Below are 16,187 nucleotides of genomic sequence, written 5' to 3'. Positions count from 1 at the left end.
TTTATTAACTATGGTTTTACTCTCGTACGATATTACCGCTAACAGAGGGAAACGTCCCTTCCACAGCCCCACTACTTCTGCCACCTCTGTTGGGGACACCACCAGGTCACTTGCTATATGGCACATGCCATTACATACTGATTGCAACCTTTAACTTCATGAAAACTAGTTGGCCTTTCATAGGGCACTCACAGAGATGTTATATTGCAGATTTTGCTTTGAAGATTTCATTTCACCTCTCTTTTTATATCAGCACCACCGCCTCACCACCCCTTTGCCGCTGCCCCCTGTCATCCCCAAATTTAGGCCCTTGGTCCCCCAGTCCCTGAAACCTGTCCCTGCATCCTCCCTTCCCCTCGTCAAGAAACTCCGTGGAATTATGATAATTTATAAGTTAAAACAATGGACATGGATGCATGGTGTGATGGTATCTATGTCTATTGGCTGTTTGGTGATAGGTGCTGAATTTGAGTCCTATCTTGGACATTGCCATGTTGCATCAGTTGGTCCTTGATGGATGACGTGTCTCAATGTATGAGTGTGAGGCCCCACATTGGTGGCCTAAGCAGTTGGGGCTGGTTAAACCCCAGTTCTAATGTATAAAAAAATTACATATTTATTTTACTGAAAATAAAATTTATTAATAGAAGATGCAAATTTATATTATTTGAACTTAATCACAATTTTTTTCTAAATGTTTATCAGTTGACAAACTTGTTTTGAATTTTTCTTCACCAAATATGTGGGTATTCCTTCTTGTCTCGTCAGTTTCTCTGCTCCTACTCCCCCCTTGTGGTACATTTTCTTTGGTAGCACTGCTGTTGGCTACTTTGGTTCCTCCACCAGGGCCTTGTCTCACAATGGGAAAGATATGCTGTATGGCTCCTCTAGCCAGTTTAGGAGTTACATCAATGTACAGTCAACTACATCCTTAGTCCCTTATTGGCAATTTGCTCATAATACTCTGTGTGTGTGTGTGTTCTGTAGAAATAACCAGACTGGATGGCTGAGATTTGATGCATTACCTGGTATGATCCTTGGTTTCAGTGGTGGGGCTCCTCCTGATTTGCCTCCTGCTGCTAGTGGGGCCATTTGAGCCATGGCCTTTCCTCCCTTGATAATTGTGATCACTGCTCTATGAAGAACATCAAAGTTACAGTTCTTAGAGTAAGATCCATCTCAAACTGTTTTGGTGTTATTTAATGATAAAAGATACCAAATAGAATTAGTAAACATTAACTGTTTTAACAATCATACCCAATTTAATCTTTAGGCTTTGCATAGTTTGTGTTTTCTGTCTAAAATCATGTGTAGTCCCCATTGATCCTTTTGAATGAGAACTTTTATTGTATTCATAGTAACATGTTATAATTTCTGGTACTCTTAATTTAATAATGGTTGTTTTTCTTATGTTGTATGTGGTTAATGTTATTGAACAGGCAACAGGCTTCAGGAGGACACACATATTGATGTGCAGAAAAAAAAGAAATCATCCCGTGGAAAGAAAATCACTGGATTTCAGGTATTATGATTATATAATTGATTTCAAGAATGCATGATCAGCCCATTAGTACATTTGTTTTTCTAATGGATTGGAGTGAATGCCTCTAGCATCAAATTAGTTTGTTGATTTGCTTTGGTATATACTCATTTATCTGTAGTTTGTTTATTTCAACAGTTTGTGCCAGGAAATTCGCGGAAAGTATTGATTACATCTGCTGATTCACGACTTCGCATTTTAGATGGTTCTGAGCTTGTTCAAAAATTTAAAGGTGAATATTTTGTTTCTTTTTTTGACATCCTATTTTCAGAAGGTGAAATGATTGAGATTGTTCCTTATTTCTGTAATTTATGATGCAATTGCAAAGTTGTCCAAGTGTACAGGGGAGAGGAGCCAGTAGTTGAGAGGGTTCCAAACTTCCAATACATGTGATGGTACTGGACCATTTCTTATTTGAACAATAGCTTTTAGATGTGACTTGTAAAATTAGTATCTTAATAAAAATTACTCCTATCTACAAGTCACAAAAAAATTAGCTTATCATTTGATTACTTATAGTTGCACAAAAAGACCTGAAAAATTTGTCAGTTATGAACCATCCTCTTATTCTTTGTATTTAAAGCCTCTTTTAGACGCTATAAAAAATGACCTTTCATTTAAATGCCTGATTTGAAAATTGTAACTCGGCACAATTATTAGACTACTAGTCCATCATAGAATTTTAGTTTGCTGACATGATAGGGTTGCCTAACTATCAGCTTTCTTGCCTCGGTTATTTGTTAAGATGGCAAAGAGAGTTGGGTTCATCTTAGATATACAAGGTGATGCCCAGGGGGCAGCTTCCTCTATATTTAACTTGAAAAAAGAGATATTTATGTAGCCTTGTAAGCATTGAACAGGGTTTCCAGATCAGCCTATTCCTCATTCTTGTGAATGAATCCTCCAATTCATCTTTCTAGTTGGACTCATAACCCCCTCAAGTGTTGTTATGCATGATATAGAGGAGACCTTAATTTGGTCACCTGTGTCTCTTGCTTCTTCATGTCAAGAGAACTGAATCGGCGAATTATCTTCCATGAACTTTTGGAAGTCCTCCCAATTGTACTTTATCACAGTAAGCTTCCCTCATGGCACTGTTAGCCTTGAGCACTTGAAGTTAGAAGACCACCCAAGTAGTATGCTCCAATTAAGATGTCTTACTCATCCACATTATTGATGGCCAAACTGTGCAATTTTGCTGATTTTAGTTTACTGGTGCCAGCTTCCACCAGGGCATCTTTTCCCTAGAGCATTGTCTGTGTTGAACAGGAAGAGCTTAAGGAAGTGCTTATTGTACATATGGCCTGTGGCCCCATTGCAATTGTTGCAACCGATCATGGCAATGATAGCACTTCACATGATCTGAACCTATGCAGAAAAGCCTGTTCAATTGGGCAGAGAGAGACGCATTCTTGCATTCACAGGTGCTGTTCTTAAGAGAGACTGTGTGTGCCATCTTTCAGAGTGCTCATTATAGAGTATGAGCCCATTTTTAAAGCTCAGCCAGCAAATATCTTAACTGCAGATCTTGTGAAGATTCTTCATGTGTGAGGTAATATCCATGTACAAAATAGCCAATTTTCTTGTGCAGGGGGAATCTCCTTCACCAAATAGAGTATTTGTTGGATTTCACAAGAGCATGGAGCACCAATGTGTCCGCAATCCAAAAATCCAACGGGAGTCTTAATCAGTAGGTGTCCTCGCAAACCTGGATTGTATTCATCCTTGTAGGTTGATTTTACACCCCACACAATGGTTGTCAGCTAAGATTATTTCCTCAGGCTGTTGGATAGCATGATTTGCTGATGAATCCACTGCATTATTTGCCTCTCCGTAACAATGTTGTAATGGAAGCTGGCCAATCTGTTGAGAAGTGATCAAATGTGCTCCATATTGTTCTTTAATTTCCAATTAGAAATGCTTTTACTTTGAACTGCATTAATGTATTATCAACTCCCCCACAATGTCAATGCAATTGATGTGTTTTTGCTTGCAAAGCTTGAGCTTAGCTATGAAAGTGTGCAGCTCCACTTCATTGTTTATTCCAAGTTGTAATTTCTTGGAAATGGCCCATATGAGACTACTGGAGTTGTCTTTGATAATTCACTTAGCCCTAGAGGTCTCTGGGTGACCTTGTGAGGCATCATCGAAATTGAGTTTGAGGTCACTGCTTGGAGGCTGGTGCCCTTATTTTTAGCTCTCTTGCTCTTTAATTTATGATTCTGCTAGTCACCCCATAAACAGAGATACAGGCACACGTGCACATGCACATGCACATGCACACGCACACACGCACACACACACACACACACACACACAATACTTTCAATCCATCCAAATTCTCATGTATTGTCAAAATGTCCTTATTCAAAATTTTAAATCATAAAAAACCTTTCCTAATTAAATTAACAAAAACATATCTATATTTAATTCTTTTTTATTTAAACATCATTTCTTCATAGGTCAAAAAAATATTCTTTAATACTATTAATAAATTAATAGATTAAACTTTAAATATATATGATAATTATATATAGAAGCTGCTCAAGCTCCAAAGAAGATAAGCTTCTATATAAAAGTATTACATAATGTGTCTCTTTTTGGAATTTTAAATATATATAATTTTTTAATCTTGATAATCTTTAAACATGAGCATGATATAACAATAAATTTTAATTTATACATCATAGCAAATTTCCAAATGTAAAAGGTGTAGATTCAATTCTAGGAGTTTGCAGAGCATTCCATCAAGCTTGGAGTGGATGCATGTACTCTGCCCAATAGAATATTTTTGACACTGAAATTTGCAGAACTTTAACCAATTAAAATATTTTGCCCAATCAAAGATTGAATGCAAAATAAAATACTCACATCAGTTCTTTCTTGCGTATGCCATTGTAGCCAAGGATGAGAAGTTCGGTTGATGACATGGACTGAAAGAGACAACCGTTCCTAGGAACTACAGAAGGATGATTTGCTAGGCAAGAGGCACAGTAGGACAAGATATTAAAATTGAAAAAAATATTAAAATTTAAAATAAATGGCCAAACTGCTACAGGGTCATTGCCAAATCCTTAAAATTTTGTTGGATTCAAGGTGCGTTTCCTTGGGTTTGTTTGGGACAAATTCACAAGGCAAAAATATCTTGGTTGAATTCCCTATTGGACCGCATCAGGATCTGAAATGGAAGCGGATCATATCTGAAAATAGGTGGTTTTAGGAAAGAAACATTATCATAGATTAAAATCTAAGTTACTGGGACAAGTACATGAATTTGGGCATGCCAGTACAACATTTTTTTTTTTTTTTTCTTTTTAATCTGACCTTGGTATGTTTTTGTTATGTGCACACAAACAACATAAGAAAATTATAATTATATAGGCTCTTGCCTATGTGGAAGAATAGCAATCCAACCTTGTTGGAACCTTCAAGGACTTATCTTCAGCTCCCTGTGTGCAATGACAAGCAAGAATGAAAGTGGGGCAAGTGCATTTGGTTTATGTGTTTTGTCTTCAAAATGAGGTAAATGTGTTTGTTTCGGTTTTTTAAGTTGTTTTGAGGTTCAATTTAGGGTTTGGGGTTGGATTTTCAAGATGACTAATCAAACTGGAGGACCAAACAGAAACAAACAAAATAAATAAGAAACAAGCGGAAGCTCCGTAGAATTGCCCTTTAAATTGCATAGGGTATTTTGGTCTTCTTTTGATTACAGAATTGGTTGTGTACGTCCATATATATACCTTGGCAATTTGGGTATCAAAAAACAATATCATGTTTGATTTTGTAGAGTTTGGTTTCCATACCTGAGTTTGGATGTTTCGTATTTAAATCTAGAGGTTTAAGAGGGTGATTTGTTAACATGGATTTTCTAGGGTTGAAGTTTTGAAGGTATTGGATTGTGTTCCTTTGTAGGATTGCCCTTAAATTGCATAGGCTATTTTGGTCTTCTTTTGATTACAGAATTGCTTATGTACGTCCATACATATACCTTGGAAATTTGGGTATCAAAAAACAATATCGTGTTTGATTTTGTAGGGTTTGTTTTCCATGCCTGAGTTTGGGATGTTTCATATTTAAATCTAGAGGTTTGAGAGGGTGATTTGGTAACATGGGTTTTCTAGGGTTGAAGTTTTGAAGGTATTGGATTGTGTTCATATGTGCTTTGGGCTCAAACACTTGAATCTTAGATAGAAATATTATTAATTTATTAAACAAGTAACCATGTGGAAGGGTTTGTTTCAACATTAGAAGTTTATTAAATGTTTACCTCTATGTTACTGACTCTATAGCATATAATATTATTTAACAAGTAGCCATGTGGAAGGGTCTGTTTCAACATTAGAAGAGTACAAAATTCTATCCAAATGTTAGAGAAATTTAAAATAGGCATTTTCGAGTTTTTACAGAATTTTAGGTCACAGTGCTAGATCAAGCTCTAAACGGCCTTCTTAGATTATATATATTGGAAAGGCTATGTCGCTAGTTCTTGTTTGGTAGTTTGATGATTTTTTTGCTATGTTTTGTACAATGGGTTTAGTTATACTATTCATTATTTGCAATACATTGTGTTTAGTAGATAACAATTGCTATTTCTTATACATGTTTTTAGAACTAATTTATTAAAATATTATATTATATTTGCCCTGTGTGGAACTATATATCATACATGTGTACAACTTTTAAGACTTTAGTCATCATCCCCAAAGTTTGTGCCAAACTCCTCATTGTTGGATTTGCTGGACCCATCTAGCTCAAGCTCCCCCAAATGGATACCTACCAACGAACTATATATCATACATGTGTACAACTTTTAAGACTTTAGTCATCATCCCCAAAGTTTGTGCCAAACTCCTCATTGTTGGATTTGCTGGACCCATCTAGCTCAAGCTCCCCCAAATGGATACCTACCAACCTTGTCTATGCTTGATCATTGTCAACCTTTGTTAGCTCCTTTGGCTACAGATCAAAGAAGCATGCTCCTTTGTTAGCATACCGTGGTTCATCAAACACAAAGGGTTTTGTATACTACAAGCATCTTTGTGCTCCTAGAGGGAAGTTTGTTACTCTTTATAGAGTGGATGAAGTTTATGTAGATGAATCCCTCTTAGCAGCTGAAAAACTAGAAACTTGAGAACAAGGTGGATGTCTAGTGTGGTTGGTTGTCAACGAATGAGGTCCATGTATAGTCCACCATAGTATTGGTTTCTTTTGTGCCATAGTCTCCTCCATCCAACTTTGCTTCCTTTGGATATCCCCCAAGTGTGGAAAATTTGGCCCACTTATGATGAATGGTGGTGGTATCCTCAACACCATACATCTTTTGAATTGCCTTAATGATGCCTCTCTTCATCTCAAGCATCTGCAATAGGGAGAACTCTGTCAGGCCTTTGCACATATCACTTTGGTTTCATTGGAGAGGCAGCTGTGTGGAGGTTAGTGTTGAGCTTCTTCTATGTTTGTTGGATGAATGTTGAATGTGTTTATTATTGAATTGCAAGGTGTGATCTTTTGCTTATTCAACAACCTTCATTTGACCAAGCTTGTTTTCTATGCACTTATACACCTCAATGAGATTTGGAGCATTAGAGTCCCCATATTTGATAACTATGAAAAGTGCCAATGGAGACAGTATTGACATCAGCTCCAAAACTATTTCTCTTTACAAATTCCACAACCCTCTTGTCTGCTCTAACTTGGAATTGGGCCCACCAATTCCACTCTTATGTCATGATCATTAGCTGCAATGGCTCTGCAACTCAAGCATCCTCTTCAAGCAAATGAAGTATTAGGCATATTTGGTCTCTACAGGTTTGAGAAATTCCTTCTTAGAAAAGGTTTGGGATAGTGCATGTGATAAGTAGAAATTACAGACTTATTTATTTCAGGTTATTTTCTCCATGTCCTTAAGTTCATTGTTGATGGCATGCTGATATGGAACCAAGTAAAGCAGTAGTCAGAAATCAAATTCAACAGAAAGGAGACCATCATCTCCTGAAAAATAATATATTTTAATTTGATTCATTTGATGAGGAAACATAAAGAATACATAGGCATAATATTTTGCCAAAATTACAAGATTCAAAAATATCTTCGAAATCTCAATGTGAAGTACAAATTGGAAGAATAAAAACTAAAAACCAAAATTAAATTAAGTATTAGCTAACTAAAGCTAATCTCCTAACAATTAGGTCTTACTTTTGACTTTTACCTTTTACATAGGATGAAATAAAATATAATAAACTATTAGAATAAATTCTATGTTAAGGTTGACAACTTTTATTATGTCTTCTGAATCCTCATCACATGCACACAACATGGAGTCCACCATATATGTTTGTTGGCTGCTTCAACCAACTTCCCCGGTACTCTACATGCATAGGTTTCATCTGTCATGATTTGCACCACATTTTCAGAGCCAACATCCTTGGTAGTATATTTGAGAATGTGAATTTGAACCTTTGCATCCTTGCAGTGTCTTGAACAATTAACAACTCTAAGGAAGTAAGGGCCCTCTGTCAAGAAAAATATTTATGGGAAGGAAAATTGATGGAGCTTAACTGTGATTAAAAGAATTAGTTTTTTTTTGGTTCTAAAATTTGGTTTTTTTAAAGAGAAGCATATTTTTTGGGGGTTCACCTTGGTAATGCCCAGGGTTCATACCCTATACTGTGGACCTGTGGGGTGCACCCAAGAGGGATTAGGCTTGAGATCCATATCTGGGCTGGTTCAGTATCCTGGAAATGGGCTAGTAATAGTCAATTTTCTTCCTAACTGATAATAACAATATTCATTTCCTCAAAGTAAAGCTAAAAATGATCCTAGGTACTTCTCCATTCTTGATTAATAGATTGGAGTTTTTTTCTACTATGATTTTATGCTATTTAGGTAATAAGGTCCTCTTTCATTTTGTTGCACTTGATGGTTTGCTCAAAATGTGGGTACAGGGGCACAATGAAGAGTTTATTGCATAGATTCAGTTTACAAAATTTGGCTTTGAATCGAGGGACGAGAAGAAATTTAAGTTTTTTTAATCTGCACTCCACCATGCCTCTAAATTCTTCAATGTTATTGAGGCATTGTTTCAAAAAAGACAAAGCAAAATCAACAGTGTCCAGCAATTCTTTGTAACTGATTTATGTCTCTAGTGAATGGCATATTCTGTATGGCTTGAGTTCATCTTTGCAAATAGTCGTAATTGGTAGTGAATAAATCTGTTTACTAAGCCAACATGATTCATCCGGGTATGAACCCCGGGCTTACCCAAGAGGGGTAAGACATGGCATCCATACTCGCACCAGGTTCTAGGTATGTTCCTGGAAACGGGTGATTAGTAGTCAGTTTTCTTCCTAACTTAACACAATAAATAGTCATTTTCTTTAAGTCCAGCTAAAAGTGATTATAGGTACTTCCCCATCCTTTTTTAATACTTTGCAGTTTGTTTTGCTTTCTTTTTTGTTATTTAGTTAACAAGGTCTTGTTTTATTTTGTCATATGTCATAGTTGTTCAAAGTGTGGACACAGGAGAATGGTGAAGAGTTTATTGCAGATTCAAATTACAAAATTTGGCTTTGAATCAATGGTAGCAGAAGAAATTTAAATTTTTTATCTGCATTATTTTGTGCCTCAAAATGCTATTCAAGTGGCATGTCAAAAAAGACAAAAAGAAGTTGACTGTGGCGAAATATGTCTAGCTATTTTATCTCTATCAATCAGCATATTCAGTATGGCTTGATGTCATCTCTGCAAACAGTTATAATTTGTAGAGAATAAATCTGTTTACTAAGCTAGCATGATTCATCCCAGGTACGAATTCTGGGCACCTCCAAGAGGGGTCAGGCCTGGGATCTGGACCCCCAGGGTCTGGGCATGACCCTGGAAACATGCAATTGATAGTCAATTTTCTTCGTAAATTATCATAACAATATTCCTTTCCTTGAAGTCAAGTTAAAAGTGATCTTAGGTACCTCCCATCTTTTTTATTAGTTTGCAGTTAATTTTGCTTGCCTTTTTGGTTATTTAGTTAGTTCGTTCTTGTTTCATTTGTTCCACATCATCGTTTGTTCAAAATGTGGGCATGGGAATGGTGAAAATTTATTTTAGAGATTCAATTTACCAAGTTTGGCTTTAAATTGAGGGTAGCAGAATGATATTTTTTATCTGCATTGTGATGTGCCTCAAAACTCGTCAATGTTATCCAGTGTTGTATCAAAAAAATGAAAAACATTTGACAGTGGTCAGTAATTCTGTCATATTCATTGAACAGCATATTTAGTATGGTTGGTGTTAACTCTGCAAACAGTTATGATGGATAGAGAGTAAATCTGCTTACTAAGCTAGCAATAGCTTTCAATTCTGCCAAAATGTTGCATCTTGCTGCCAAGCCTAAAGCCCCATGATAAAGTACTTTTTACTTTGCTAAGGATTTTAAAACCCTGTAACAAAGGTGTTTTAAAGCATACTTATAAGTCTGCTATCGATAATAGATTATCTTAGAAGTGTAGCATGCATCATTGTAGTGGTTGGTCAGCCACAGACAGCCAATCAGAGGTATATTTGTGGCTTGTTTCTGGTACTTATAAATGCGGTTAATAGGATTGAAAATTATTCTATCAGCTGATTTACTGGCGAGATATTTTATGAACTTAATCTAATGTGATGGAAGCTAGTCTGAGGTGAAGACACTCCAACAAGATGGTGCACCCTAGCTAAATTTGAAGAACATTCAACAAAATTGGCCCCAATGAGTTTCAACTTTCTTAAGATGTATAGATGTATCCTTGTTGCTTTGGGTTTCATTGGAGTTAAAACACCACACAGAGTGATCTTTTAGTAGGGTCCGTATGTCTTGGCATTGAGATGGATGGTGAAGTTACCTGTGTTTTAACTAAATCAACATAATCAGCAACTAGTAAGGTTGGCCCAATTGAGTCTCTTAAAAGTATACTGATTTTTTTGCCAATTGGATCAATAGAAGCTTACTATTTCTTGGTAATGACATAAATGTGAAACTTAGACGGCCAACCAAATTAACTAGTAATAGCAATGGATGAATACAGCATCAATAATTATGCAATGCTCTTTTAGGCACTTTCTTTGAGTCATTTAGTTTATTTCTGAGTTACATTGTAATTTACAGCATTGAAAGTGTCTATAGTACTCTTAAATGGAGCATGTCTTTAATTGGAGGAATATGCTTCTTGTTTTGGAAATATTTTACGACTTGTTTTGAGTTGTATGACTATAGTTTGGTATTTATTTTCTGAATTGATCACCAAATTACTATTGAATGTTTTCGAAACTAGATGCTGATAAAATATTTTCAGGTTTTCGGAACACTAATAGTCAAATATCGGCTTCATTCACCATGAATGGGAAATATATTGTTTCTGCAAGTGAAGATTCTTATGTATATATCTGGAATTATGATTTTCCCAGTAATCCGGCTGCTAAGGATCAAGGGATCTGTCGGGCTTATGAATATTTTCTTTCTCGAAAGGTCTCAGCTGCCATTCCTTGGCCTGGGATGAAGTCTGAAACCTTTGCATTGAGTTCTGGTGAACTGATACCTGCTCATGGGCACAATCCTGAACTGTTTGCACATGGAATAGGGAATGGAGGACGAAAGAGTGGGCCCTTCCCACATCCATCCACCAGTCAAGGCTGTGAGGTTAGTCCGGGCAGTCCTCTTGTACCAATCTCAGGTAACTCAGATATTCAGGCCAATATGGATCAAATAAATGGCATTATTTTGGAAGGAGAAAGGATTAGTAGCAAGAGTGAGGAATCGGTTCGAGAAAATCATCGAATAAGTGATTTTGGTACCTTTCCAGATTCTATTGCAGGTTCACTCCAAGTAAATTTAACTTCTTCTGCTAATCTTAGAGCTCCAGATCATTCAAGTCCAAATCATGGGCTTTTTGTTGATAGTCTGTCTAAAGGTTCAGCAACATGGCCTGAGGAGAAACTTCCGGCCTTTACCTTTCGAAGCCCAAACCTAGCCTCTTCTGAGCTCCCAAACAACAGCATTTGTGATTCTGGTGATAATCATATTCAAGACCAGTCTACACCAACTGCATGGGGCTTAGTAATTGTTACTGCAGGTCTTGGTGGTGAGATAAGAACATTCCAAAATTATGGCTGGCCTGTTCGCATTTGAGATACCAACTTGTGGCTTGGTTGTTCCTATCTGAAAGGAATTCATAGGATGCTTGTAGCAGTGATATAAATGACATTTTACGAGCAGTGCTTGCGAGCTTCATGTTCTGACGCCTTCATGTCTTGCTCATGTCCTTCAGAATTCATTGTAATGTATAGATTCTTTCACGGGAGTTACGTCTCCTAGCTCATATTCTTTTTAAAAAATTCAACAAAGAATCCTTGGTTGTAAGATAAGAAATTATATGTCAATTTGTTGGCAAGAAAGAGAGGATGGTTATATGGAGCACAGGTTTGCTCCTGCATTTTCTTCATTGTAATACAAGTGAAGTGTTGTATTTGTAATTATCTCGTCACGAAGGATTTAATCTTGCTTCCAATGGTTTAGGTGCCATTGTTGAGCTATATTTCAATCTCACAAGAGCTTAATGAGCAGTTTCTTAGTTTAACGAGGATTTAATATTGCTTCCAATGGTTTAACTGCCATTGGTGAGCTATCTTTCAATCTCACAAGATCTTAATGAGCAGTTTTTAAGTTTTCAGTAATCAACATTCCTGGTGTATCGGGACTATATGTCAATCACGTACATCAATAGATTTACATTCCAATAAAACTAGTTGAGCGGTCAGGAACAAGGCTGGCATCATAAGGCATGATTATATCTTTGACCCTCCTTGCGAGCATGGTATTGAGGTGGCATTTTCCTGCTGGAGGAAGCTTAACATATACATTTATTTGTGAATCACACGATAGGAGCATAACTTCCGACTACCAATAATTTAGAATTAAAAGCAATTCGAAAAATATCCTAAAACATAATTATGATAATGCAAATGCTTTTCACTAGGAGACAGCTTTTATTAATACGGGGGATGTTAAGACTTTGTTATCGTTACAAAGGATCAAATTGCAATGGTGTGCATGGTAGAAATATCTCTTCTAAAGCGATGGTGGTGATCTAGGATGGTCCTTGTTAGAATTGATCCTTGGGAGGCTTTTAGTCCCTTAGACCGTTAGGTCTTGTGGGTGTCATTAAAATTTCTTCTTCTCTGAACATGGTAAGACATAAGAATGATTTGCTGATATTGTAAACATTATCAGCAATCACAACGAGGTCATCATTTTTAAAAAATAACTTTAATTTAAATTGTAATACATTTAAAATATTATCCATCCCTTGCTCAAGGCTTGGCAATGGATTTGGATGTTAAATTTAGAGAAAGAGGAATTTATAAATATTAAAATAAATGTGTGAAATGTGTTGTATTAAATGTTTTCAATGTAAATTGCTTTTATATAATAATTTAAAATTATCTTTTAAATTAAACGTCGTAAACACATAATTTAAGACCTATTAAGATTAATAAATGATTAAAATATAAATACACACATTATATATATAAAAGCTCTTTTAAAATATAAATATTTATAGATTGAATAATTATAAATGGGTTTAAATTAAAATATAAAAATATAGGAAAGAACATTAAATGTTAAGGTATGTATTTATTTATATATTTTTGGTTTGGCCTCATTTTACTTGAAGTTACAAATGGAGGACTTCATCTTTGAAGTGTAGTGTTCAAATCTCTGAGCACAATGAATTGCTTGATCACAATGGTGCTCCGCAAAGGTTTCAACTTTGGTGGCTCCAACAACAATGCTATTATTTAACTATCACACTATCCCATGTACAATGTATGTATTTATTTATGTGTTTTTAACAAATTATTAAGTTTTTAATTTGGAAAATAATTCTATTTTTCACTATAAGGGTTGAGACTACTTTTGTGCCTCAATAAAATTGGTGGAATAGACATCCATTAACCTTTCCATAAGAGTTGTAATTTTGTATTATATTCTATGAATTTAATATAAAGTCATAAAAAAAAAACCTTTATTAAAAATAGTGTAAGAAAAAATAAAGACAAAAAATTGAATTGAAAGATTTTTTTAAATTATATAATAATTTTTTTTTTTATGAAATATTCAAAATAACTGTGTGAAAATAACTCATGGGTAATGAATACTATAGAGATAAGAATTAGTGACAACTTGGAGTAGAGGCATAGTTACTAATTTAGACAAATTTACTATGACCTCTTAAATATTAATTTAATGTTATTTGAATCTAAAACCTAAAATGCCATGGATAATATTTAGTTCAAGGAAAAGTTCTCAATATAATTGATAAAAGATATAATGGATCATTTAAAAAAATAAAAAATAATTTCGATTTCATGCTTGTAACAACATGACATGATTTCAATTATTTTTCTATGACGAAATCTACTATCAACATGGTAATCTCATTTTGTTGTTCTTTTGTATGTCAAAAACTTAACGTAACTTAATAAAAAACATGTTAGTCTCATTCTCATTAATCTTAATTCAAGAAAAGTTCGAAAAATATTTTAAAAGTCGACGAAACCCAATTAATTAGATACAATTAAATTTATAATTATTTTATTCAAAATAAAATTAAAGTACTTATAATTCTTAAATATAAGTTATAGTGTATTTAATTATTTATCTATAAAAGTGAAGAATGTATTTTTTTAGTTTTTATTATTTATTCATTGGGTAGTTTCTATTGTATCTAAAGAGAATTATAATGCTTGTTTACAAGGTAATTAAGAACAAACTATTCCTAGTATAAGCATGTAGATCCAATAAAACTAAACATTTAAGATTTGATTTTCTTCCTTTTATTGAAAGGATTAAACCTAAAAAGGAGTTCTTGGAGCATGACTATATTGTTGGTTCCATTCACTAGTTTTTTCAAGAGAGCCCAAACTAGATTGCCAAATTCATCTCTAATGATACACCTAATGCTGGAAGCTCCTAAGTTCCCTTACAAGTTGCCATCAAAATTTAATTTTAATCTAATCCTAGTGGTGTCATTTCATCTTGACCATTTCATTCCCATGAATGGTTGAAATCTTCATTGTTTCCCACTTCCTCTTGATTTGCTCATCCCACTTGGTGAAAAATGAGAGCTTTATGATCAACATCTTTCATTATTCTCATAATTACCTCACCAATCTTGATCTCAATTATTTTTATTACCTCCTTGACCCCTAATGCCTTCTCATTGAAAATTCTTCTATTGTGCTTGTTATATATGTTCCATATCACCATTAAAGAGATTATAATCCATAAGCCAAACCAATAGTCGCAATGCTTCATTCTTGGCCAACTCTTGAAGAGGTTTATGAAGTTACTTGGGAGCACAATATATCAAACTATAGTTTAATGGAATATTGTAAGTGGTTTATTTGACATTCTCACACAAAATGCATCTCCACAGTCCTTCAATATTGATGGTCTTCATTTTGTCTCTTTTTAGAATTCACTTGTGAAATGTAGTCTAGGCAAGAATATAATCGCCCTCTTTTATTTTTTTATGTTTTACGCTATTTTATATGGATATTTAAGTCAATGTATGATTCTAATAATTCTTTTATTTTTAGTATATATTTTTTTTAATCAAAAAATTGAATTTAACAATACTATATGTCACTCACTATCATTTGTTTAAAGTATTATTTATTTTATATCATAATGTTGATTAATTGTACTCATGATTATGTCTTTTAGATTAGATTATAAGCACAATCTAGATCTTTTATTTTCAAAATTCAAAATGTGTGCATTTCAAGGTCGATAATCTTGAACAAACTCAACATCCTTTGTTTTTTTGTGTTAATCTTTTAAAATTATCATCCTAATTCATTTTTATCATCACATGATCACATGGAATATCAATTAGTAGTGATTCTAGTTCACATATTTGATTACTGTTACCCATTTTTGCTTTCAGCTCAATCAGGTGGAGCTGCTATAGTTTTCAACTAAAAAGTAAAATGTACATATCTGATTATACCAAGTGCTTATACAAGAGATACTATCAAATAAACATTAGGTTCAATGCAAGTGTTTACAAGAAAGAAGGATATACAACTTTGCATAGAAAATTGTTTTCTTTATTCATGAATATCAAAAGTATAGTGTCCCACACAAGCTGTGGGAGTAACTCATTTAACACATTATGAAAAGAAACTATACATTTATGAAAGAAAGAATATAAAAGAGTAGGGATTTGTCATTGCTTGAATGACAAACCCTCAGGCCGAGTTGTCACTTGTCTTCATGCTCCTTACACTCTGCTACTCCAGAAATGTCTGCAAGAAATGAAAAAAGTGGTGTTAGAGCTTAGGATGCCTAATCAGTTCTTATGTAACATCAACAAATGCACAGTTGCTTTCATAAGGCATCAAATCAATTATGCAATTACCACATGTATCAGGAGAGAAACCAAAAAATCATCATCAGTATTCTTAAAAAAACAAACAAATAAGAAATTCATTGTTTTTATCTAACATGTTTATTCATTGTATAGGTATATTATTGTGTATATTGCTGATCATTATGTACTAAAATCAATTATCATAACATGTGGAGTGAAATGGGATCTCACAAGGGTTGAGC

General features: G+C 34.5%; 1 protein-coding gene across 1 annotated transcript in view; it reads left to right on the top strand.

The window, feature by feature from the left end:
• The window catches only part of LOC131031988 (uncharacterized), a 29,969-nt gene extending 17,821 nt beyond the window's left edge, over positions 1-12,148 (top strand). The window contains exons 6-8 of the mRNA XM_057962864.2: positions 1,440-1,522; positions 1,679-1,772; positions 10,864-12,148. Of these exons, the coding sequence (XP_057818847.1) occupies positions 1,440-1,522; positions 1,679-1,772; positions 10,864-11,696 (1,010 nt within the window). The 3' untranslated portion in view covers positions 11,697-12,148. The remainder of the gene's footprint in view (positions 1-1,439; positions 1,523-1,678; positions 1,773-10,863) is intronic.
• The last annotated feature ends 4,039 nt before the right edge of the window (positions 12,149-16,187 follow it).

The sequence above is a fragment of the Cryptomeria japonica genome, chromosome 4 (assembly GCF_030272615.1).
Source record: "Cryptomeria japonica chromosome 4, Sugi_1.0, whole genome shotgun sequence".
NCBI classification, from domain to species: domain Eukaryota; kingdom Viridiplantae; phylum Streptophyta; class Pinopsida; order Cupressales; family Cupressaceae; genus Cryptomeria; species Cryptomeria japonica.
This window is presented reverse-complemented; position numbering and strand designations above follow the sequence as displayed.